Source organism: Rhincodon typus, chromosome 1 (genome assembly GCF_021869965.1).
Source record: "Rhincodon typus isolate 14 chromosome 1, sRhiTyp1.1, whole genome shotgun sequence".
Taxonomy (NCBI): Eukaryota; Metazoa; Chordata; class Chondrichthyes; order Orectolobiformes; family Rhincodontidae; genus Rhincodon; species Rhincodon typus.
In genome coordinates this window covers 159,738,659-159,764,640 of record NC_063332.1, presented here as the reverse complement: position 1 = coordinate 159,764,640, position 25,982 = coordinate 159,738,659, and the positions used below count along the sequence as shown (strand labels likewise).

The 25,982-nt window shown below is 40.0% G+C and overlaps 2 protein-coding genes across 12 annotated transcripts in view; one reads left to right on the top strand and one right to left on the bottom strand.

The window, feature by feature from the left end:
* Positions 1-25,982, bottom strand: part of kiaa0232 (KIAA0232 ortholog) — a 114,496-nt gene that overhangs the window by 79,046 nt on the left and 9,468 nt on the right. The window contains exons 1-2 of one of the 11 annotated variants that reach the window (XM_048605553.1): positions 23,725-23,785; positions 14,890-15,060 (exon numbers count right to left, since the gene is read on the bottom strand). The exons of 8 other annotated variants lie outside the window; for them this stretch is intronic. The gene's annotated coding sequence lies outside the window, so the exon portion shown is untranslated. Of the gene's footprint in view, positions 1-14,889; positions 15,061-23,724; positions 23,786-25,982 lie in introns of those variants that run through there. 2 more of the 11 variants (XM_048605558.1, XM_048605572.1) reach the window with 2 other exon arrangements.
* LOC109913176 (actin-3-like) lies at positions 14,954-16,072 on the top strand. The gene has a single exon (XM_020512656.2). The coding sequence runs from the start codon at positions 14,954-14,956 to the stop codon at positions 16,070-16,072; it is 1,119 nt and encodes a 372-aa protein (XP_020368245.1).

Sequence of the window (25,982 nt, the reverse complement as noted above, 5' to 3'; positions counted from 1 at the left end):
CCCTACAGTGTGGAAACAGGTGCTTCGGCCCAACAAGTCCACATCAACCCTTGCAGCATCCCACCCAGACCCATTCCCCATCACCCATCTAAGCGACACATCCCTGAACACTATGGGCAATCTGGCATGGCCAATCCACCTTAACTGCACATCTTTGGACTGTGGGGGGAAAACCGGAGCACCTGGAGGAAACCCACGCAGACATGGGGACAATGTGCAAACTCCACACAGACAGTCGCCAGAGGGTCCCTGCCACTGTGATGCAGCAGTGCTAACCACTGACCCACCGTGCCGCCCCAATCAATTAATGGATAAACCTACACTGGTGATTTAGAATGCACAATGCCATTTGCTTTTTTCTTTAAAATAATTATGTTGCCGATCTCCTATTGCATCGTCCTAACAGTAATGCAACATGAAGCTTTGCTACAAAAAGATTAAAAATATTTTGGTCCCAATCTTCCGAGGAGTGGCAGTCATGGTCAAATTGCCACGCACTCCAACATTTTTGGGTACAATCAAACTCACATTTCTGGCCAGGACGCACGATGCTTTTCTCTTCAGAAGCATGGAACGTATACAAAATAGAAGGCCTTCTTTGTGATTCTGGATTGTTGAGGGAAGACATGCTATGCCCTTTTTTTCATAAATGCAATAGCATCATTATGCTACATTCAATCACAAACATGCTGAAAACCTCTGGGACATCCAGACAGCTTTTCAACGTATTAGTGTTGAGTGTGTACGAGTGAGGCAAGGGAGACGAACGGCAGAGTAGGAAGGGTTACAAGATGAGTAGTCAGCTTAAGGAGTCAGAATTTGGTGCATGCATCTCGTCAGGGAAGTTGAGGGTTTGACTGAGGCAAGGTTAATCATTTATAGTTATCAAGGGTTTAGACATTGTTTTAATCTAGTAGGTCCGAGGTAATTATCAAGCTAAGTCAGTCGGAATTGTCCAAACTCACTGCCGCCATCCACTGTGGAGTCACTGCATCAGGACTTCTGAAAAGGTCCTCGCATGCATCTCTATCACGTGCCCAATCTCCCACTATCCACAGAGCAAAAGATTGGAGCCTTTTTCTAAAAAAAAATTATGCCAAGTGCGTTTGATACAGAAGAGTTTGTTTCATCATTTTGATCAATTAATTGGAGCTCCTACATTCAAAAAACAGCTGGCAGGAATTTTATGCCACATTTCAGGGAATAATGAGACTAATTCTTGGGATGCTGAAATGATGAATTATTTTACTTCTAATCACAAAGTGTGGCACATAGCCTCACAGTGAAAAGTCATACCTTTTGTAAAGATAGTCATGGCAATCTATGTTTAACCATGTTTTACAGCTGTGCACTAGCGTAGGATGAACCATTGTGCCATTTAAATAACCAAGGTACTCTTATCCTTTTGAAGCCATTCCTAGAGTTCACGTCAACACAATGATAAACACTAACCAAACTGTGCAGTACCCCAATGTCCAGCAAATATTCTAAATCACCTTCCTTAGATGACCTCACCCCCGATTCATTAAGGAAAACAAACACGCATTATCGATGTTTCCTACTTAAAACGGTGATGACATGCTTCATCTATATCTGCAAATACCTTACAATGCAATCCACAGTTTAGCTAATAAATCTTGCAAACCTCAGTGACAGAGGTATTTATTAAATTCAAAATTACAAAGTTGAAGCTATATGCCAACACAGAGGCAGTGCAACCCTAATGTACACTGGGTGTTATACTTTTCTCTGGTTAAGCACCATATGTACTGCAATACACATGACAAGAAACAAAACTTAAGACTCAAGTGATTGAAAGTTGGAGAAGGTTCCGAAGGAAACATTACTCTAGAGATTAAGCATAGACAATAGAATGGCCTGAGAAAACTCAACAATTTTTAAAAGCCTTACCTCGCGACCATCCTACATCTTACCACCCCATTGCTCATTGAGTTGTAAATCTTCAAACATTTCTTTTAAATGTAATTACTGTTGTGGTGTACAGAAGGATGCTTTTCTGATTAATCCCCTCATTCAATTCATTTTTGCTTACAAGTAACAGGTACCAAGTGAGAGGAGACTTTTTAATTTGAAAAAGTCAATGCAGCATGGTGATTCACAACTGTTTCAGCTTATAAAGAACAAAAATAAATGATTGTACAGCACAGGAACCGGGCCTTCGACCATACCAAGCCTTTGCTGATACATGACACCTTCGTAAACTGAAGTCTTTTTGCCCCTATGAAGTCTGTATCCCTCTATTCTCTGCCTTCCGTCCAGATGCCTCTTAAACATTGCTATTCTATTGGCTTCTACCACCTCCTCTGGTCACGTATCTTAGGGGCATCCCACCCTCTAAAAACCTTGCCCCTCACATCGCCTTTCAACATTTTTGCTTTTACCTTAAACCCACATGTTCATGAGTAAGTGACCACCTTAATCATTTGTATTGCTGCTTTCAGGGACCTGTGGACCCAAATCTTGCAAATTTTGGACATTTATGTTGCAACTTCTAAAAGGTTCTGCCATTTACTGTACACTGTACTCCTGGATTAGACATTCCAAAACACATAACCTTGCATTTGTCTGGATTAAATTCCGTCCACCATTTCTCTGCCCAAGTCTCCAGTCTATCTATATCTTGTGGCAATCCTCTCACTATCAGCAGCTTCCCCAATCTTTGCACTGTCCAAAAACTTTGCAAATCAGATCGCCTACGCAACACTAGTCAGAAAAACACCCTTTCCACTACTATTGTCTTATGACCTAGCAGCTCTGTATCCATCTTACCAACTCACCACAGATCCCATGTGAATTCACCTTGTCACTCAGCCTGCCATGAGGAACCTTAGCCAAGTCTTTGCTAAAGTCTACGTAGACAACCTACCATAGCCCTCAATCATCTTTGTTACTTCCTCAAAAAAAAACTCAGCCAAGCTTGAGACATGACTATCACCACAAAGCCATGCTGCCTATTCTAATAAGTCCATATTTATCCAATGTGAGTAAATCCTGTCCTCTAAGAACATTCTCCAATAAATGCCCTACCAGTGACCTAGAGCTTACTGGCCTGTATCTTCAACAAAGGAACATTAGCTATTCTCTCGTCCTCTGGGACCTCTCCTGTAATGACAGGATATCAAGCTTTCATACAAAGCCCCAGAAATTTCCGACCTCATCTCCCTCAGCATTCTGTGATAGATCCCATGAGGTCTAAATGCTTGTCAAAATACCCAGCATCACCATCTTTTTCACATTGACATGCCTTAGAATATCAATGTACCCTTCTCTCAACTCTCAATCCACGATGTCCTTCTCCTTTGTAAATAGCAAAGCAGAAACGTTCATCAAGGATCTCAAAATTTCTCCAGCTCCACGCATAAACTGCCTCTTTTGTCCTTGAGTGGACATAACCATTCCCTGTGTACCCTCTTGCTCCTTGTATAAAACACCTTGAGATTTTCCTTAATCCTGTTTGCCAGGGACATTTTATGGTCCCTCTTAGCCCTCATTTCAGTTCTTTCCTGCTTTTTTTTTTTTTAATATTCAAGGGTGCTGTTTCCGAATCCTTACATAGCCTTTTTGTTTTTTGACTAAGCTCAACATTTCTTGTTATCAAAGGTTCCTGAATCTTGCCATCCTTATCCTTCATTTTCACAGGGACATGCTGGTCCTGAACTCAAAATCAACTGGCCTTTAAAAGATTTCCAGATGCCAGATATGGATTTATCCTCAAACAGCTGCCCCCAGTATACACTCCCCAGTTCCTAGCTAATGTTTTGATAGATAGCCTTCCACTAGTTTAGTACTTTCATCCGAGCACCACTGTTATCCTTATCCGTAATCAACTTAAAACTTAGGGAATTACAGTCACTGTTCTCAAATGCTCCCCCATAAACTATAATCACCTGACCAGGCTCATTCCTAACACCAGGTCTAGCATGGCTCTATAGCCCCTTCCCAATTTGCACTGTTTACATATTGCTTCAAGAAACCCTCTTGGACACACCTAACAAATGCCCCCTCCCCCAAACCGAGCCCCGGTACTAAAATAATCCCAGGCAATACCAGCGAAGTTAAAAATCACCTACTTTTTTTTTGAAAACCTTTTTTCCCCGTACGTCCCCATACTTATCTGTTCTTCTAGTTCCAGCTGGCTTTTGGGAGGCCTGTTGTAAATTCCCAAAGTGATTGCACACTTTCTATTGCAGAACTCTACACACATGGCCTCTCTGGATGAGCCCTCCAAAGAGTCCTTTCCTCAACATAGCTGTGATATTTTCCCTGATCAGTAACGCAACTCCCTCACCTCTTTTACATCCTTCTCTATCTCGTATGAAACATCTAAATCCTGTAAAGTTAAACTACCAGTCTTGTACCTCTCTCAACCAGTTGGTAGGTGGGAGGCAGTCGAAGAGAAATTTAGTAAGACTTCTCACTTCACTTGCTGCTTCCATTGCGAAGATGAATTATATTTGCCTCCTCAGAAATGCAAGTTTTTGATACAGCCATTGTGCTGTGATGAAAATAGGAATGGGGTATTGCTCCTTTAAGAGGCTAGCACCATTGGAGAACCATCTTGTTTCCGCCCTTAAACAAAGCCTTAATCTGAAAAGCAAAATTCAGGTTTGTTTCTCCCTTTTATCAGCAGCAATTTCAAAACTCTGTTGCGTCATTAGAGTTGATGTTATGACTTGCAGATTGTTAAAAATTTAATGCAACATATATTTTTGCTGAGTTTAAACTTCTGTGAAGCCACTAGCATTTATATTTTCTCAAAATATTCATGTCTAAATTGCTGATCAAGACTTCTGTTAACTATATTGTTACTTTACATAAAACATGTATTACATGCAGAAGTCAGCAATTCAGCCCACGTCTGCTTTGCCATTCAGTAAGATCATGGCTGATCTGTGCACATTCCAAATTCCACATTTCCAGCTGCTCCTGATCACTTATGATTCCCTTGCCTAACAAGACTTGTTAATTTCATCCGCCATTTCCTTATTACCTACTCACTCCCCATTCTCATTGTCTAAAGGACCAACACACAGTTATTTCCCAAGTGTAAAAAAAAAAAATCGATGTTTTATAAACCTAGTTTCTTTCATGCTCTGAATTCCTTCTGAATAATTTTAGTCATTCTCTGCTATTCTTTATATGGTGTTCAATCATCTGACCTGTCACTTTTCTTCACACACTTATGCACTTTTGAGTCTGATGCTTTCCTCGACTTTGTTAATTTAAAACAGATGGGAGGGTCTGCTCTCAGAATTTGGTTATAATAGGGGTAAACTTTTTCTGAAATACTCCCTTAAGTATGTGCCACTGCTTTTCTCTCAATCTATTCCCTAGCCTACTATCCGCTGCATTTGGTCGATAACTTTTCTGGTCAATTTGACCTTGGTTTTGCAGATGCCAAAACTTAGCTTTAAATCATTATTTCAACAATGTCTAGTCTTTTGGAATTGCACAATTTCTGTAACGGGTTTGTTCTGAATGGTTTATTCCCTGGATTGAAATGGCAAAAGGGTGGTTAGTGTTACCTCCAAAAGAATGTACCTCAAGCTTTGAGACTTCGGTACCATTCTACCGATTTGTCACTGTATTGTCTCCAAATTCAATATTTCCCCTGCAGCGGGAAGACAACCTGTCGATCTTACTGCTTTACTAAACCTATGCCCTCATGTAATCTCCTGTATTCCCTCACATTTCAGTGAATACCCTCACAAACATGCACAACCTTCCAGGTTTTGCAGATCTAGGCATTTTACATGCTATGACAAAGTAGGACCCTGCAATTACATGTGAAATTGAACTCCTATTTTAACCACTTGCAATTCTTTTTTCTCCCTGAATTTCCTATTAGGCAGACTCATTTATGACACCTAGTTACAGTCTACACAAGCTGAGATTGCCTGTATGTCTGCCTAATCAAGCCCTTTCATAATTCTCAAGCCTGCTATTTGGCATCAGCTGGGACCCAGCTGGTTGCACTCTTGCCCGAGTCACCAAGCTCAAATTCTACCCCAGGGCTTAAGCGTTAAAATCACAGCTGATATTCCAGTGGACCACAGAGGGCATACTACACTGTCAGGCATGCTTCCTTTTTTTGGATGAAACACGAAACCAATACCCCACTTACCTGCTTGGGGAATGAAAACAAAAAGCATTTAACTCACTTGTCTTAAACGTGATAGTCAAGGTTGCTTTGCTTTGGTAAGCCTTATAGCTGCTGCCAATGAAGATGTTATGGGCTCTACGTTGCTATTTACAACTGTCGTTCCAAATTCTTGTGTTAATTTCGAATACAGAAAGTTCTTTTCCACAAAGTTTTGAAAATAATTGCTCACAGCAGTGTATAGTTCTCAACAGTGATGCAATTCTTAGTTCATGTCTCCGAGTTTGGAAAATTTGGGTACCTGCATGGAGTCTAGCATTTCAGCAGAGGGAGATTATTGTATGGCCTTCAGTTCACTGTTGCTTTGCAGTTAAGACTTGAAGTTGAAGATTCCCAGGTACATCAGCAACTTCAATATTGAGCAGTGTGGCAAAAGTATTCAACTCTGGTTCTCACATTTTTAGGTCCTAAAATCATGTAGAAAATTTCTGAAGTAAATTTGCACATTCCATGGCATGAAGGGTAGAAAAATATAATGTGCCACCCTTTTCCAGCTGAAATGGCTACACTTCAATTTGGTGTCCAACGATTTCACATTTAAAAGAGCTAAGAACCTAGCTGTTACTCACTACTTGACACTGAACTCAGACAGATAGTGCACAATATTGACCACGAATACTTAGTCACACTACCACTTGTGGTCACTTAGCACAGCTACAGACTTGTTTTGTCTCAAAATGTTCACTTTGTGTTCCTTGGTTCATAAAACTGCATCAGCATTCTGCCTAGCTGATGGGGGAGGCAGTGACAGTGACATCTGGTATTACAAGCTAGCCTGATGGCGATCATTATTGTCGATTGTTGCAAAAGCCCATCTGGTTCACCAATGCCCGTTGGCGAAGGAAACGGCCATCGGGGGCCAAAATTTAGCAGGTGGGATTTAATATTGATAAGTTAACTAGTTCGGTCACAGGAGTAAAAAAGCAACTTATTGTTTAAGCAAAGAGGAAGAAAACACAATGCTTTGGTGCAGAAGGATCTAGGTGCCCTCATGCATGAATCACAAAACTACCATGCAGGTATAGCAAGTAACAAGGAAAGCAAATGGATTTTTGGCACTTATTGTTAAGGGAACAGAGTATAGAAGTAGTGAAATGTTGTGCAATTTTAAAAGACATTACCAAGACCACACCTGGAGTATTGGTACGCCTAAAAGGAGGGGGAAGTGGTTGCACTGGAGTTCACAGGAGATTCACTAACTAGCTTTACTCCATAAATGAAGGGTTTGTCTTAGAGTCAGAGATGTACACCATGGAAAGAGACCCTTCGGTCCAATTCGAACACGTCAACCAAATTTTCTCAATTAATCTAGTCCCATTTTCCAACATTTGCCCGACATCCTTCCAAACCCTTCCTATTCATATATCCATGCCTTTTAAAATGTTGTAATTACACCAGCATTCACCACTTCCTCTGACAGCTCATTCCATAAACGCACTACCCTCCACATGAAAATGTTGCCCCTTAGGTCCCTTTTAACTCTTTCCCTCTCACATTAAACCTATGCTCTCTACTTTGACGCCCCCTACCTTGGGCAAAAAGGCCTTGCCTATTCACCCTATCCATGTCCCTCATGCTTTTATAAACTTCTATAAGTCACCCCTCAGCCTCTGACACTCCAGGAAAAATAGCCCCAGGCTATTCAAACTCTCCCTATAGCTCAAACTCTGACAATCGTTTATGGAGAAAGATTGAGCAGTTTAGGTCTACACTCTGTGGAGTTAACAAGAATGACAGTAGCTCTGACTGAAGTGTGTATGATGCTGAAGAAGATTGATAAAGTGGACACAGAGCAGATGTTTCCTCATGTGGGGTAACATCGAATGAGGAGTCTATTTTTAGGCTAAGGGCTAACAGATTTAAAAGAGTTGAGCAGAAATAACATCTTTTAAAGGGTCATGTAATTCATTACCCCAGAGTGTGGTGGATGCTGGGACACTGAATAACTTTGATAGATGTTTAATTAGTTACAGATTGAAGGGTTTGGATAGCAGGCAGGAAGGTGAAGTTGAGGCTGAAGTGCAATCAGACATGGTCGTATTAAATGGCTGAGCTGGCTCGAGGTGCTGAATTGCCTACTTCCATTCCTAGTTCTTGTTTTCTTACCCGATTTGGCTGACCTGTAGTGTCGCTGACTATTAACTGTCCTCAAACGATCCTAGTATGCCAGTCAGTTCAAATGACAACTGGAGATGGGCAATAAATGCTGGTTCACCCACCAACACCCATATTCCACAAATGCATTTTAAAAATCCTCTCATTTCACAACAGCAAACTAAACCATCATACTGACTCAAGAACTTTCAGTAACTCTTCAAAATTCTATTTTTAATCAATTAGGATCAAGCATCAACTTTTGACATTAAATTTCTCAGCTGCAGGGACCGTACGCACAAATTCATTTGATGAAAGAAAGAGTGTGGCATTTAACTCACATTTATCAAGGTTGAGGCAGTCCCTTTCCTTCTTGACTAGAGTTACTAATCTCGAGATCCAAACATTTACGGAGCACCATTAGTAGCAAGACCACTTTAAGAGGATAAGTTGTTAAGTAAAAGTCTGTGCACTGCAAATATAAAACTGTCAAAACAATCTTCCCTCCCTTTGGTGATGTCATGCACTGCCACAAAAGCTGCAACTTCTTTCTAATCTCAAAATCTGAGATTCAATACACGAAAGAGAGTCAGTTGACTAGTTCTCGTTGTGTTTCTTATCTCATCATTAGCTTCACGCTGTAAAAAGATTCTGCAGCTGACTGAAAAGTTTGGGATTCAACATCCTGTGCCACATTAATAGTGAAATCTGACATGGTTCTGCAAGGCAACTCACACTGAAAAGACTCATGTTTCTCTGGAAATAGTAAAACTAGCAGTTGCAATGATAGGCTCCTTTACAAACGCTCCCTCTGAGCAAAATCTATATTTTAATATGGCGAGTGGCTTCAGCAACATTGTATTCTCCTTTCTTAGACTCACGAAGTAGGCTTGCACACGTTTTTTTTCTGAAGTGCCCTGATTTTACTTGCTGTCCCACGTTAACTTCTTTTCATGACAGAATCTGCTTCTCCACTAATCAGGCGCATCAGCTTGTGCTTCACCTCAATGAAAAAATTCATTTGTCTACTCTTCATTAAAAATACCACACACTGTATCCACTTGTATTCACAGGAGCCATTTTTATGGTCACTCTGGTAGTCTTTCCTAAACAGCATATTAGCATTCTCACTTGCCCTCAAAAATGTGGCGGCATGTTGCCTTCTTGACCTACTGCAGTCCATTTAGTGAAAGCAGAACCCACAATGCTTTTAGGGAGGGAGCCCCAATAATTTTGAGCTCAATCCCTGATGCAGTGCTGCAGAGGTTAAATTCATCCTTACAGCAGCTGTTTTCTCCTGGATCTCACCATGGGCCAAAGAGCTGGACTAAATCTCACATTGGTTAAACTATGCTCATGGGTCAGAGGCTCCCTGTTGTAGGTTGTCAGAGGGATGCTTGGGTACTGGAGTAAAACACTGGGGTGTGATAGCAGTGACAATTAAATTCAACTGGATATGAGTAAAGTGCAGGAAGTAAGATTGGAGTTGAGGATGAATGGAGAAGACTGAAGTGTTCTTAATCAATGTGGGGAGGAGGCAATGTTTTGTATTCACAAAGTGTATACTTAGATTCAGAGAGAGAACTGGAAGGTGCTGTACTATGAAACAAACTAACACAGGACACAGGCCTCGTCTTGAATGTTGTTCTAGCATTGTATATTTAACGTTAACTCAATGTTGTGTATCAGGTGCGGCTTGGAACAAGAAACGAACTGACCTGCAGCAAGGTGTAGCAGCGAATCGTGGGAAGTGATGATAACAAAAGATACAATGATAATAAAGGTAATAAAGGTAATTTTCAGAGGGAAAAAGGGATGACCACCCACAATTAAAGGTTGACCAGCCCATTTAGGATCATAGAATCCTTATAGTGTAGGCAGGCCATTCGGCACATCAGGTCTGCACCGACCCACCGAACAACATCCCACCCAGACCCTACATCCTCACCCTATCCCTGTAATCTTGCATTTCCCATGGCTAATCCACCTACCCTGCACATCCCTGTACACCGGACAATTTAGCACTGCAAATCCACCTAACCTGCACATCTTTGAACTGTGGGAGGAAACCAGAGCACCCAGCAGAAACCCAGACAGACATAGGGAGAACATGCAAACTCCACACAGACACAGTCACAGTCACCCGAGGCTGGAATCGAACCCAGGACCCTGCCACTGTGAGGTACCAGTGCAACCACTGAACTACCATGCCACCCCATCTTGGGGGGGGAAAAAAAAAGGGGAAGGAGCTATATTTCTGCAATCAGTCCAAAATAATTTGAAGAGGAAGACAACTATGTACAAACAAATCCCAAAAAAGTCTAAAAAGCTTGGACTCCAGAGCACAAACTTGGTCTCTGGACTTAAATATATTGGACAGACAATACAAGAGTATTTCAGCAACTCTGGATATCTTCAAATTCTTTGAAGAAAAGTTTGAATGTGCCTTAACATTTTTTTAAACCCTTCCATGATTGTTTAAAAAACCTGATAAGTTTTGAGCAATTTTATTCATTTCCTATTTGAAACTCAACAAGCCATGTAATATGTACGTTACAGAATCGGAAAAATTAATAATTAATGGGTTATAGGTATTTTGGCCAACATTCCCATGAGGTTTCAGCATGATGGCTCCAAGTCATTTAAGTTTGATGTTGATTGGTAATGAATGAAATGGCATTTTGAAGGAAAGCTGGGTGAAAATGGGCTCAAGAGGTAGAATGGCATACATCAGTCCTTACCTTTTGTACAATGTCAGGTCTGATGCGACTCAAAAATTATATACAACAGAAAAGTTTGAAATCTGTTGGATCCTTGGCACATTCACTAATTTGACAACTGAACCAGGCAGGTCCATTTATATCCAATACACTGTTGAGTAACTTCATAATGGACTTAACAGATCAGTGCTATGAACTAAATCTTCCCATTCTCTCCAAATAATCTTGCGAACCAAATACAACAGGAAGGATACTCTGGATGAAAACACTCGACAGTGCCCCAAATCATTAGGTCTATCAACTTACTGTATGTCCCACACTTCTGCTAAATGTACCCCCCTGCAAGACAGTGCATTCCATGCTGGAGTAGCAGAGACACTATGACCATTTATTTCTCAGTACCAAGATGTGGAAATTCAAATACAATAATGGAATTTTGCAAATGCTACACTTTTGTAAGGCAGCCAGCTTATATTTTATAAAGTATCACCAGTTTCATGTCTTATCTTGGCAAGCGATATTAATAAGAGTACATCAAACTAGACTTCCTGTGGAATACCACAATCAACAAGTCCAAAAGAGCAGAACTGAAGGGTTGGAATTCTAGATATTGCGTATAGTGGAATTTTCCTTATGCAGTCACATCCAAATGACGCATTTCATGTGCTAACTTGAGTATCAGACTAGGAGGTCTGGACAAACCTTTCCTTCAAAACAATTCTGATCACCTACAACGTTCAACAAGTTATTAACCATTTTCATTGCTAAGATGCGCACCACTCTTGAATACTGACAAGTGGATATTTGCACAATGGGTTAATTAGGAAATCCATATGTCGCAACTACACAAAGAAAGAATTTGGTGTGAGGGCTCTTGTAGAGCAGTCGTAGAGTTCCTATCTCTCTACCAGAAAGCCTGGGTTCAGGTTCCACCTACTCCAGAGGTGTGTAATAACATCTCTCAACAGGACTGATTCGAAAATATATCTAAGAATTCAGTGAGGACATGCCGATCTGACTCCTCCGTTAATAATTTTAATGCCTAAGCAAAGGAAAGAAAATCAGTTGTGATTTCTGATCTCAATGACTAGTTATTGATCCCTGCTGTCAAGTACCTTGTCTGTTACACTCCAGATTCAAAAAGCTCACTGTTACGCATGATTTAAGTTTATCTGGAAAGTGGCCACAGAAACCAGGTTACACACAAGAGATAAGAATTGAAGTAGACAGCATGGCCAGCCAAGCCTTCTCTGCCATTCTACATTATCTTGTCTTATTCTGGGTTAATCTAACTCCACTTTTTCAATCAACTACCCATATATACTATTTCCTGAGATACCAGAAATATGTCTATCTCAGCCTTAAGTGCAATGAATGATGGAGCACTCAACTCTCAGGGGTAGAGAATTCACAATCCTTTAAATACATAAAAGGAATTAATCCTCACATTGGGACTAATCCTTACCCGGAGACTGTGTCCTTGCATTTTAAACTTCGAGCCAGACATTACTGTATTCATGCAGCGGTATTTCACACCGTTCCAGAAATCTGTATTTAACAAATCCTGGTTAGGGGTATCCGGAGGGGATAGGGGCATGGACGTCCCTTGGATAACAAAACACGGATGCTGTTACAAGGTCAAGCTTCCTTTTACAACGAAGGACTGCACAATCAAACCTGACAAGTCAATAGGAAACAAAATGATTGGGTCAGGGGCGGCCTCTATGGGTAACAAATGCGCAGATAACAACAAGTGAACATATGAAAAATCTCTGAAATTCTTGTAAACTGCAGAGAAAATAAGCCCAATTTACAGAGCTTCTCAAGACAACCCACTCATTCCAGGGACAAATCTCACGGATATACATAGTGATTCCAAAGAAATTATATTCTGCCTTAAATGTGGAGACCAAAATTGAGCAACATCCAGGGGTTAACTCACCAAAGTACTATACAATTGCAGCAAGGCTTTTTTAACCTTCCTGTACTCTAACCTCCTTGCAATCAAAGGTTAACATGCCATTATTTGTCCTTTGAATGCGCTTTTATGGTCATTATAGGGTACACCCAAGTCTCTGAACACCAACACTTATGTCAAGCCAAAAGAACTGCAGATGCTTTAAATCAGGAACAAAAACAAAGTTGCTGGAGAAGCTCAGCAGGTCTGGCAGCATCTGTGATGGGAAGAACAGAGTTAACGTTTCGGGTCTGGTGACCCTTCCTCAGAACTTGACTTATGTCAAGCCGATTTGTCGAGCTTTTTAAAAGTATTTGTTTTCTATTTTTACAACCAAAGTGAATTACTTCATGTAACTTCACATCTTCCCACATTATATATCCATCTGTCAACTTGTTACAGCGGAATTGTGTTCCAGCAAGCAGTAATGCCTCAGAGAAGATTACGACTTCTTATAGAACCAGGTCAGTTCCTCCTTATTTACTGAGACACTTATACAGTTCACACTTGTACATTCGCAACAAAACCAACAGTTTTCCGGCACCACTTGCAGTTTCTATATGGGGATTTTAATATTTTACTTTAAAAGAACCTGGAAATAAATTGCAAAGAATGTAAGCAACTGGGATTTTATAGAAATGTGCACTGGCCCACTTTCAGAATCAGAGATTGGACATACAACCAAAGATGTGCTTCAGGAACCTGTGAAAGTTCCAACATGTTGCACCCTGTGGGAAATGCAGAGGACATTTGAATCTCTGATGGGCATTTCTCACTCACTGATGTTTCAATTCAATTAGAATTTCAATATACTAAACTCATTAGCTTAACTCCTATGGAACACCACAGAATTGCAGTCACACTGGACTTCCCCAATTCCCACTCTGAAGCCCCTCATGAACATGCTTCCTCCTGACCTGAACCAACTACCAACTGGCCGATCACACAAATTCTCACATTCCTCTAACCATCCCCACTTGACTTCACTGCCATCCTACCCACCCACTTCACCCATCCACCTGAATAGCCATTCATTGAACCATTCACTAACATTCTGACTGGAAAAATTGAACTTATCTGTAGCAGCCAGAGCCATTAAAAAAAAAGAAGAGGGCAGCTCATCTTTTCCCAACTGCTGTTATATGATGGAGTTCTCCTTGGGGAGGGTGCACTCTGCAATTCTGAGTGAGTAAGATTCGGAGCACTTGGCAAAAAAAATGTGGAGCTGCACCAAGTTGGAGAAAAGTTTCAGCGAAGTGGCAATTGATGCCAAACCTATAAGGATTTCAGCTATAACATTCTAATTCTAATCATCTTTTCACTAAAGTTTGTTTACCAACTCAAGCATATGCTTTAATCCAACAGTAATCACCTCCACATTGAGAAATTGAAAAATAAAAGTTAAATTCAAAACAGATTTAAGGATTGACACACATGCATCTCTGATTGAAAAATTACAGGCTCTGTTTACACCATCTACACAATAACCTAAAATATCTGCATCCATGACTGTAACCAATTTGTATGTCAGGGAAATGACCTCAGGTTTTGTCTTGCATTATGAACTGAAATCAGACTGGCTGCTTTGAAATAAAGTCCCAAATGCAAGGACAGAGATCTGATTCATTAAACTACCTTGCTTCCAGCTAATTTTCCACCTGACTGGAGATCACAAGTAGCCTGACAATTCATGGTGCTTCCTTTGCATCGCTCGAGCTTCCACCTCTTCAGAACCTGGCAGTTTACTTAACCATATTTTTTCTTGTATCAAATGAAGGACTATTGATCTGTCTTAATATGAGTCACAGGTCATTTAAAGGTTAGTTATTATGAAGTGGCTCTTTTCAGTGGTCACATAGCTACCTATTGTTGAGTCACCTGGTGGCAATGATCTATCCTGCTATAGGTCTTCAGCTCTAGTTGCAATTACAGGGTACCTGCTTGTCCAGAAGAGGCAAGTAAGACTTGCTGTTCAAATTGACAAGATTCGCTGCATATCAAATGATGGACATTCCTGATGTAATCATAGATAATGGTTCTGGGCTCTGCAAATCCGGGTTAGTTGGTGACAGCATTCCAACATCAGTCATACCATCCATTGTAGGTACCTTCAAAGTCAAGGGAAACACACGTGAAGCATCCCATACAGAAATGTATTTTGGAAAAAAGGCTCTAGCTAAAAGAGGTAGTGGGTGCTTAAAACACCCTATTGAGCGTGGTACAGTAACCTCCTGGGAACTTTTGGAAAAGCTTTGGAAACATGTTTACACATCTGAACTTCACATAAAACCAAAAGAGAGGCCAGTTTTGATAACTGCTGCTCCATTGACTTCCTTCATTGACAGAGAAAGGATGACAGAAATTATGTTTGAATGTTTTAATGTGCCAGCTATGTACGTGGCTATTCCTGCAACTCTGGCACTCTATGCATCAGGACGAACGAGGGGAATAGTCCTTGATAGTGGCTTTGGATTAACGGATGCTGTACCCGTTTATGAAGGCTACTACCTGCCCGATGCTGTCAAAAGACTTAAACTTGCTGGAAATGACATCACTGAAAGTGTGAGGAGACTTCTATTGGAAAATGGTCATAACATCTCAAATACAATTCCTAAGGAGACCTTTGAGAACATCAAAGAAACATTGTGCTATATTGCTCTAGATCCCCAGCTGGAGAGCAAAAGTCAAACAGATGGCATTCAACAGGAATATACACTCCCTGATGGAAATCTGATCACACTCCAAAAGGAACTCTTCAAAGCACCAGAACTACTCTTCACAACTTCCATTGTAGGTTTGGAAGAACCTGGAATTCATAAGTTGATCTATGATAGTATTTCAAAATGTGACAGAAGCTTGAGAAAAGATCTCGTTAGCAACATTTTACTATCTGGTGGTTCTACTCTTTTCCTGGGTCTGGAAGAAAGATTGCTGAAGGAGATTAAATTCCAAGTTCCCAGTGGATTACAAATTAAAGTCATTGCACCACCAAACAGGAATAATTCTGTTTGGATGGGTGCCTCAATTTTAACCAGCTTGACAGCCTTTAAGGACATGTGGGTCACGAGTAATGATTACAGGGATTATGGGCCAGCTATCATTAACAAAAGATGTTTCTAGGAATTACTTATGCGACTGTTTAATTTTGACTGCACAAGATCAAATACCTTAATAAATAGTCAAAATTTCATACTAATTTTGCTTGATCGTCAACAACGAGGAGCTTAGTTTATTTTCGAGTGTAATCCGTTCACTGCGTTCATAGTTTATCAAGTTTTAAAGAGAGGCCAATAACTCCAGTCAAGAACTTTACAAACTAGATGGTATGACGCTGGATTGGTTGTAAACTGAATCAGTGCAAGACTGCCTTTTACAGAAAATTTCCCTCCACATCCCTCTGGAATTAATTAGTCCTTGACCTCAAATTTACACTGCCAGTTCAACATCAAAATGCAGTTGAAATAATGTAGTACTAACAATAAACTCAGTAAGTATGTATTTGATGAAGTGCTTGACTATAAATATTGTAATTAGTACTACTGGAAGAAAAATTCAAATTGTAGATTATTAATTTTAATATTGGCAGAACAAATTAGATCAAAGCAAAACAATGGTGTTTTCAGTATTTACCTATTTAAAAGGGGTTGGGGGGGGGGCGGGGGGGTCCACGGAATAGGCACGAGCAGAGAAAAAGACTTTCACTGAGTTTCATCACACAAACATTAGGCCATTTCATCCCTTTGGGCCTGCTCTGCCATTCAATAGAATCAAAACTGGTCTCGCTAACATGAAATCTGCACGCCCACCTACTGCTGATAGGTCTTTTTTGAGCAAAGGGATGAAAACGTATCTACTTCTGCCTAAAAACAGGACATTGCTTCCACTATCTTTTCAGGAAGAGAGTTTTAAAGAAAGACAACCCTCAAAATAATTGCCTCATCTGTTTCAAATGGATGACCCTTGATTTGTGAACAGTGACCTTCTCACAGTACTAATTTCTCCCCCAAGACACTCTTGAGATCTTATGTTTCAATCAAGTTGCTTCTGTAGATCTGAGCTCCAATTGATACAAGGTTGTCCATCCTTTCTTCACAAGACAGCCCCTCATTCCAAATAATTTAGTATGCCTTCTCTGAACTCTGAAATTCATTTACATTCCTTAAATACATTGACCAATACTGTTCATCGTGCTCCAGATGCAGGCATTACCTGCCAACATTGGTAGTCAATTCCCCTTGTGATCACCTTTTGCAATTTATCCACAAAGACACTCAGATCCCTCTACACCTCAGAGCTCAGCAATCTCTCTTTGTTCAGATCATATCCTGCTTCTTTTATTCCTCCTGCCAAAAGACAATTGCACATTTTCCTGCATTATACACCATTTGCCAAGTGTTTGCTCGCTCACAATCAATCAATCTTTTTGTAGCCTCTTTATATATCTTTACAACTTAATTTTCTTCCCATCTTTACGTCATCACCAAATTTGGCAATCATACTTCCATCCCTTCATCCAAGTCACTCATATAAAGCAGTTGAGATCCCAGTACCAATCCCTATGGCATACCACTCATTACATCTTGCCAACCTCAAAAAGACTTATGGATTGACTGATTCCTGTTAGCTAGCCAATTTTTTATCCTTGTCAATATGCTATCCACTGCACAGCTTTTATTTTTCACAATAACCTTTAAGGTGACACTTATAAAATGATATAGATCAGAACAGACTGGTATCAGCTGAAGCGGATAGCATTTCTCCATGAACTAAATTCTGGAGCTTGTGGAACCAGTTTTAAATTGTGGAACTAATTTAAAAGTTCAAACATGTCATACTTTTGGCATCATATTTAAAATGGAGGTGGTAGTGCTAAGACAATCACCTCAAACACGCATTTATTTTTACAAAACCAAGCAGAGTCAAAAAATGAAGGCTAGATCCAACAATTTCCATACAAGTCTTTGGAAAGCCCTTGAACTGAGTAAACATTTTCTCAACGATGGTAAACTAAATTGACAGTATGAAGCCAGGCCTTTCACGGTACAGGGCATTGTGTTGGTCACAATTAAAGACTTAGAAGGCTTCCTGCACCTGGAGGTGCATGAGACAAAAAGCTTGCATCCATTTCATAGCTCCCAGTTTCCTAAACAAATCACTAACCCGAAACTGGTGGTTATAGTTCTTGATGGGTGCTAAACTACATAAAACATGGCTAACCAGGAGACTGTTCTTACTGCCTGCCATAATCAACGTGTTAATGTTTTCAAAATGCCTATCGATCTATTTGGCCTTGTTAAGAATGCACCTTCTGCAGCTATGAAGCCCTGGAATGGATTTTGAGCTTCTGGCACAGAGGTAGGAATGTTACCCACTGCACCACAAGACCACCTCAATGCAACCTTTCTGGAATACTGAAAGTTTTTAATTATCAGCACCAGCATTTGTACAGTACCTTTAATATAGCAAACTGTTCCACGGCACATCATGAAAGTTTTAACGAAAATTTAGTTCCGAGGCACAAAAACTCAGGACAGATTCCTTAACGGTTGTCAGAGATGGGCTTTAGGCAACATCTTCAGACAGGTCAAGAAACAGAAAATGAAGGAATTGCAGAACTTACCACTGAAAGCCTTGACCTTAATTGTGGAACATTTAAAACTCAGAATCCACAAGATGACAGAATTGGAGGTGGTCAGATATCTCAAAGACTTGTAGGGTGAGAAGACCAAGGTCATGCAATCCGAAAACAAGGATGAAAAAGATTGAAAACTAAATTACAGTGCACAGGGTGATGGATGAACCAAACTTGGCATAGGTTAACAGAGATTTTTGGATTAGTTGAAGTTTATCTTAAAGATAAAGATGGAAGGCCAGCCTGGAAAGCAATGGAATAAAGGCAAAGCAGAGATTAGGGAAACTGCAAAATAGCTGTGAATTTGTTGCAGTCAGATCAGGTTACGAACACAGTCGCAGTCAGGGTTGGTGAAGGGATGGATGTGGTTTAAAGCTTACCATAGGGTCTAAACAGAAAGTGTGCTGACACCACCAAAATACATGCAGTACAGATGTGCAAAATACACACACCATACCGCTGCCTGTAATATTATTCTATCCTATTCCTTCATATTTATTGTGCTTACATGGGCATCGCCTTTTTTTATACTGGCACAGCATTTTCTCCATGTCAGGAGACATAGTCAGGTAACAACACCAAGTCTAGTTCAGTTTCAGACAGTTAGTTAGAGGGGACACAGTGACAGAAAAGGCTGCCGGGGACTAAAATCTGTGATAAAAATAATGGACAAAGGTCTTCAAAATATTTGAAGAAATTCCTGTTTATTCAATAGTTATCCTGTGTTGAATGAAGTTGTTTCTTTAAGTGAATAATCTTTTCATCTAATACATATATCTGATCTTAAACCACACAGTTGGTGCTCCTAAATGTACTGTGACCACATGCTCACCTTCAAAACATTCGGCTGACAATGGTTATGACACACAGTAGGACAATATCTATCCAACTGCACTAGCAAAACACTAACTACAATCATGAACAGAGGAACAATTAAATCATCTAAAATGAGTTAACCATTGTTAACATTTAACCTATGAACAGGCATGAAAATATTTAGAAAAAATATTGAAACAATGTGCCAAGCAATTTATTAACTTATTTTTCTAATCAACCTGTTCAGAGATGTTATTACATACTTCTGGAGCAGGAGGAACTCAAACCTGGGCCTCCCAGTGCAGAGGAAGGTACACTACCACTGGGTCATTTTATGATTACATGACATCTATATACAACATATATAAAACAAGAGTGTAATAAAATTCACTCTGACCATAATACCCAGCCACCTTTGCATACATAGTACAGTATATGGTGATGGAAAGGATAATTTGCCCAACTAGACTATTCCTTTGACAGTTTTCAAATTTTTAAATTCACCCATGAGATGTTAGTGTTTCTGATTAGGTCACTGTTTAGTACCAATCTAATACTGCCCTGGAAATGAGTGGCTTGCTCAGGTAAGATTGGCAGATTTCAATCCCTAAAGGACACAGTTTCATTGAGAATCAAAGTTGTACAGCATGGAAACAGACCCTTCGGTCCACAACTCATCCATGCTGAAACAGATAGCCCAAGTTAATCTAGTCCCTTTTGCCAGCATTTGACTCATATCCCTCTAAACCCTTCCTATTCATATAGGCATCCAAATGCTTTTTAAATGTTGCAATTGTATCCACTTCCTCTGGCAGCTCTTTCCATACAGGCACCAACCTCTGCATTCATAAACTTGTCCCTTAGCCCCTTTTTAAATTTCACTCCACCTCCTCTCACCTTAAACCTATAACCTCTAGTTTTGGATTCCCACATCCTGGGAAAAAGATCTTGGCTATTCACATTATCCATGCCCCTCATTATTTTGTTAACCTCTATAAGGACAGCCGTCAGCCTCAGAGGCACTGGGAAAGCAGCCTCTCCCTGTAACTCAAACCCTCCAACCCTGGCAACATCTTTGTAAATCTTTTTTGCACCCTTTCAAGTTTAACAACATCTTTCCTGTAGGAGACCAGAATTGCACACAGTCTTCCAAAAGTTGCCTAACCAACGTCCTGTACAGCGGCAAAATGACAGCCACACTCCTATACGCAGAGCAATGACCAATAAACGCAAGTGCGCCAAACAGCTTTGTCACTACCCCGTCTATGTGCAACTCCATCTTCGAGGAACTATGAACCTGCACCCTAAGGTCTCTGGCAATCCTCCCCAGAACCCCATCAAGTGGCTAAGTCCTGCCCTGATTTGCCTTACCAACATGCAACACCTCATATTTATCCAAATTAAACTCCATCGGCCACTCCTTAGCCTATCTGATCACGATCTCATTGTACTGAGGTAACCTTCTTTACTGTCACAACACAACCTATTTTGGTGTCATTTGCAAACTTATAACCATTCCTCTTACATTCCCATCCAAATTACACATAAATGACAAAAAAGCATTGGACCCAGCACTAATTCTCGGGTCACACCGCTAGTCATGGGCCTCCAGTCCTAAAAACAACCCTCAGTCTCCTCCTTTCCAGCCGACTTTGTATCCAAATGGCTAGATCTCCCTGGATTCTATGTGATCTAACCTTACTAACCAGTCTACCATATGGAATCTTGTGGAATGCTTTGAAGTCCCTATAGACAACGTCCACTGCTCTGCCTTCAAACTTTTGTTACTTCCTCAAAAAAACTCAAGTCGACGAGAAACGATTTCCCACGCACAAAGCCATGCTGACCTGCCTTTCCAAATGCACGTAAATGCTGTCCCTCAGAATGCCCTCCAACAACTTAGCCACCAATGACGTAAAGCTCACAGGGTCTATAGATCTCTGGCTTTTCCTCACCATCTTTCTTAAATAATGGGACCACATAAGCCACCCTCCAGTCTTCCAGCACCTCACCCGTGGCTATCGATGACACAAATATCTCAGCAAGGGGCCTAGCTTCCCAAGATGTTGTAGTGATCATGTCCCGGGGATTTTTCCACCTTTATGCACTTTTTAAAAGGGTCCAGCACCTTCTCCTTGTAGTACGGACATCTTAAGATATCACTATTTATTTCTCCACATTCTCCAGCTTCTATATCCTTCTCTGCAGTAAAGACTGATGCAAAATACTCGTTTAGTATCCCACCCATCTCTTACAGTTCCACACAGAGAGCCTTGCTGATCGTTCAGGGGCCCTATTTTCTCATCAGTTCGTATTTTGCCCTTAAAACGTATTTCTAAATTCTCTTTGAATTCACCTTAACCCTACTTGCCAAAGCTCTCGTGTCCCCTTTTTGCCATCCTCATTATGAGTATACTCTTACTGCTTTTATTCTGAGGGATTCACTCAATCTCAGCTGTCCATATCTGACATATGCTCTAGTCATCCAGCATTCCCTACACCTACCACCCTTGCCCTTCACCCGAACTGCAATATGCTGTGTCTGGACTCTCATGACCTCATTTCTGAAGGCCTCCCACTTTCCAACCATCTTTGTACCTGTGAACCGACTCTTGCAATCAGTTTTTGAAAATTCTTGCCTAATACCATCAAAATTGGCCGCACTCCAATGTGGAACTCTGGCTTTTAGACTGTCTATCCTTTTCCGTAACTATTTTAAAACTAATAGAACTATGATCGCTGACCCCTTAGTCACATGGCCTGCCTTATTTCCAAAAAGGAAAAATTTTGCTCCTTCGCTAGTAGGTACATCCACAAACTGAATAAGAAAATTTTCTTGTACACACCTAAATTTCTCTCCATTCAAGCTCTTAACAGAATGGCAGACTGGTCTATGTTTGGAAAATTAAAATCCCCTACTATTACAACTCTTATTCTGACATATCTGAAATCCCCTTACAAATTTGCTTCTCAATTTCCTGCTGACCACTGTGGGGGGCCTATACTACAATCCCAATAAGGTGATCATCAGTTTTATGGCACTCAGCAGTGGTTACATAGTCATCATTACGCCAGTATTTCGATTCCAATCTCAGTAAATTCAAATACCACAATTTCTCATGGTGGGAAGTGAATTCTTATTCATTAGCGATTCATTTACAATCTACTTTATACATTCAACATACCCAATCCATTTTATATCACGAGGAATGAGGCTGCAAAGTTGCTTTCCCCAAAAGGTAAACAATGCCATAACTTCAGGAAATCTAATTTTAGCTGCCGTATTCTCAATTCAAGATGGGTTATCTAAATGTGGTAGCAATGAAGGCAACCATTCTCTCATTTAGAATATTAAAATTTACTCATCATGATAGTCAACTTTAGAAACCTATTTGCTTAATGTTGCAATTAAAAGCCTCCTTTGGCGGGCTATGATAAAGGTTGCTTTGGGAATTCACATTTAAATATGCTTTAAGAAACACCGCTACCATTCCAAATAGCAATATTCTAAATCACAAGATAAATAACAATGGAACACCTCTTTTTGTCTATCCACCCAGAAAATCCATTTTCTGAGGAAGGGTCCTGACCTGGAATGTCAGCTTTCCTGCTCCTCTAATGCTGCCTGGCCTGCTGTGTTCCTCCAACTCCACACTGTTATCTCTGACTCCAGCATCGGCAGTTCTTACTATCTCATTACAACATCCAACTGTGCCAAATAATTTTCCTCCATATACTTAAAGTCTACTCACAGATCTCTCCCAGAAAACTTTCCTAGTATACCTAAATTTGCTTTTCATGATTTTCAAGTGTTCTTTTGTCCCAGTGCCACTGTTTAATTGTACTGGACTAGCTCTGCAACCTCATTAACAAAAGACTGACCAGTTTGTTTAGTCAAATCTTTTGTGTAAATTAGAAATTCAAGTATAGTGTCAGGCCCACAAGACATGGACAGAAAAATCAAATTGTTTTGGGAGATTCTTTGAACAGCTTTAACTCCTTTAAACTAAACGGACTTTGTTAGACTAAAATATAGCAGCCACTGATCATATGATGCAAGTTGAGAACATTTTCTAAGGTGTCACTAAGACAAAGCTTAAGACAGTTCTCTTGGAAGTTCACAACCTTACATTGCGTGGACAGTCCAAGCAAAGAAACAAAAGATTAAGAAACAATACATTTGTTCCCAGTGGGCTCTGAACAAACAGGAGCAATCAAAATTCATTATACCTGAAGTGGCACTTGCATTTCACCAGTCATTGCATACAAATTAACAATGGATTGACAGTGGCATAGAAGATTAAACAACAGCAAAATTTTGCACCTGCTGAAAACTTGGCGCAAAAAAAAGACAAAGTCCTGGAGAAACTGAAGTGCGGCAGCATCTGTGGAAACAGAAACAAAGTTGGTATTTGGAGTCCAATATGACTTTTCTTCAGGGTAGAAATGTCAACTCATGGGAATTCTCCCATCTAGGTTCTCAAACTTTTCTTATATACATCATTGCTGTGAAGACAGAAACTACACTGTTATAATGACAAAGAACATTTACATCTGCTAAGATACAACCTGTGATTAATATCACTCACACTACTAAACTGATTCAAGTGTACATCTGAAGTTACTGCCAGATGCTTTACAATGAATACAAATCATGTTTCGTATGTTAAGTGAAAGGATATTCATGATTCTGCCCTGAATGCAGAATAGTAATACTCATGAGGTGAAGCTAAAATTCTTAATCCAAAGGACTCTTCTGCCTTGAACTGTGCTGCAGTTATTGTATTTCATAGTGTAAATAAAGATTGATTTGAAAAAGACACAACCTTGAGGTGGCAAGTGATTCTTTTCTCATCCAAAACCTTTGTGTGGTAATTTCTGCTTAAAATGAATTTCACAAATGTGACTTTACAAATTCAGATGAACGCTGCAACTCTCTGAAAATGATTGCCATAAAAAAGAACACAGATCAGATGGGGGGATATGCAAGGTTAACAAGAAATTCAAGTTTTAATGAGCTGTGCAGATCAGATCAGATTATTTGGTGTCTATGAGGTATATGGACTGGATTCTCTCCCTCTGTTCTATGCTATTACAGAAGTTCAGGAAATGAAAGTGGAATCTAACAGTTTTTACACAATTCACACAATTATATTCAGACAGGACAAATAAGTGGTAAATAGATTCCTAGCACCACTAATAGCAAATCATTGAACTATGTACAGGTAACACACTTAAAAATATAGTTTTTAGAACCCACAAACTGCTGGGTGTTTGCCTCATTTGTTGAGTACTGAAAACGGAAAAGAAAGATAGAAGTAAGCCGAAAAACGTGCAAAATTCAAGAATCAAATCAACAACCTGCGAATACAACATATTGAGCAATTTTTAAATAGCTAAGCAACTGTAAATAAATTGAAATAATACATAAATAATTTGTAACAATCTGGTTTATTTTTTGAGATAGACAAAGGAATCAAAAAAGTCTAAAAACATTTAAATTGTTTGAACTGCAACTTATTCTACTTACTAATTGTTGATTTTGAAGAATTGCAGATAATTGTAAAGAGTGTATGAGGTGTAGTTCATACAGTTTTAAGAGCATGGGATAACTAATACTAACTAGTCACAAGCATGATTTTATTTTATCACAGTCCACACATTTTTCACCTGACAAGCTCACAGGTGACTATATATTTTAATGAATGCAGATGGAGACGTGTAACAAACTAAAACAGGAATCACTGGAGAAACTCAGGCATGGCAGCATTTGAGGACAAAACAGCTGAATTTTGATCATCCCTATCAGGGAATCAACCTTCCTTCTCCAATCTACTGAAATAAGCAAAGTTTCTTTAATTTCTCCTTATGACTAATAAGACTGCTTATTTCCAGCATCACCGTAGTAATTTTTTTCTGAACCCTCTAATGGCCCTGATCTGGCTGGAGATAGAGCAGCATAGCAAAATGATTTGAAAACAAGCATTAAAAACATACACTTAAGGCTTTGAGACACAGAACCAAAATAGTTCAGCAAGAACAGGAATGAATGGCACAGTGGGATTGGGTTTAGGACGGAGTATTGTCAGTTTTGCATAAACTGCAGATTTAGCATTGTGAAAGACAATCTCGTGCTTAGTGGCTAAATCAGTTGCTCACCAGACAGGCTGAACTTCAGGTATCATGGACAGGAGGGAAATTACATTGAAGTCATGTGATAGGAGAATGACTAGACTTGGCTAGAGACAAGAATAACACGAGGCAAGCGATGAAGTGGCTGACAAATCTGACAACTGCAAAATTCTTGTCACCAGTGGATTAAGAATTTGCAAGTTTGAAAATTCAGGGCAAGAGCTTTGTTTCCATGCAGAAAGAAATGAATTACAAGAAGATGGTCAGAGATAACCTTGTCAACAATTATTGGGAATAGGATTCATGGGAGATGGCAAGGTTAAGGCAATAGGCCTGAGGAGAAGTGCCTGGGAAGGACATTTGGGAAATAAATTGAATGGAGCAGGTAGAGAGAACAAAGAACAAAGAAAATTACAGCACAGGAACAGGCCCTTCGGCCCTCCAAGCCTG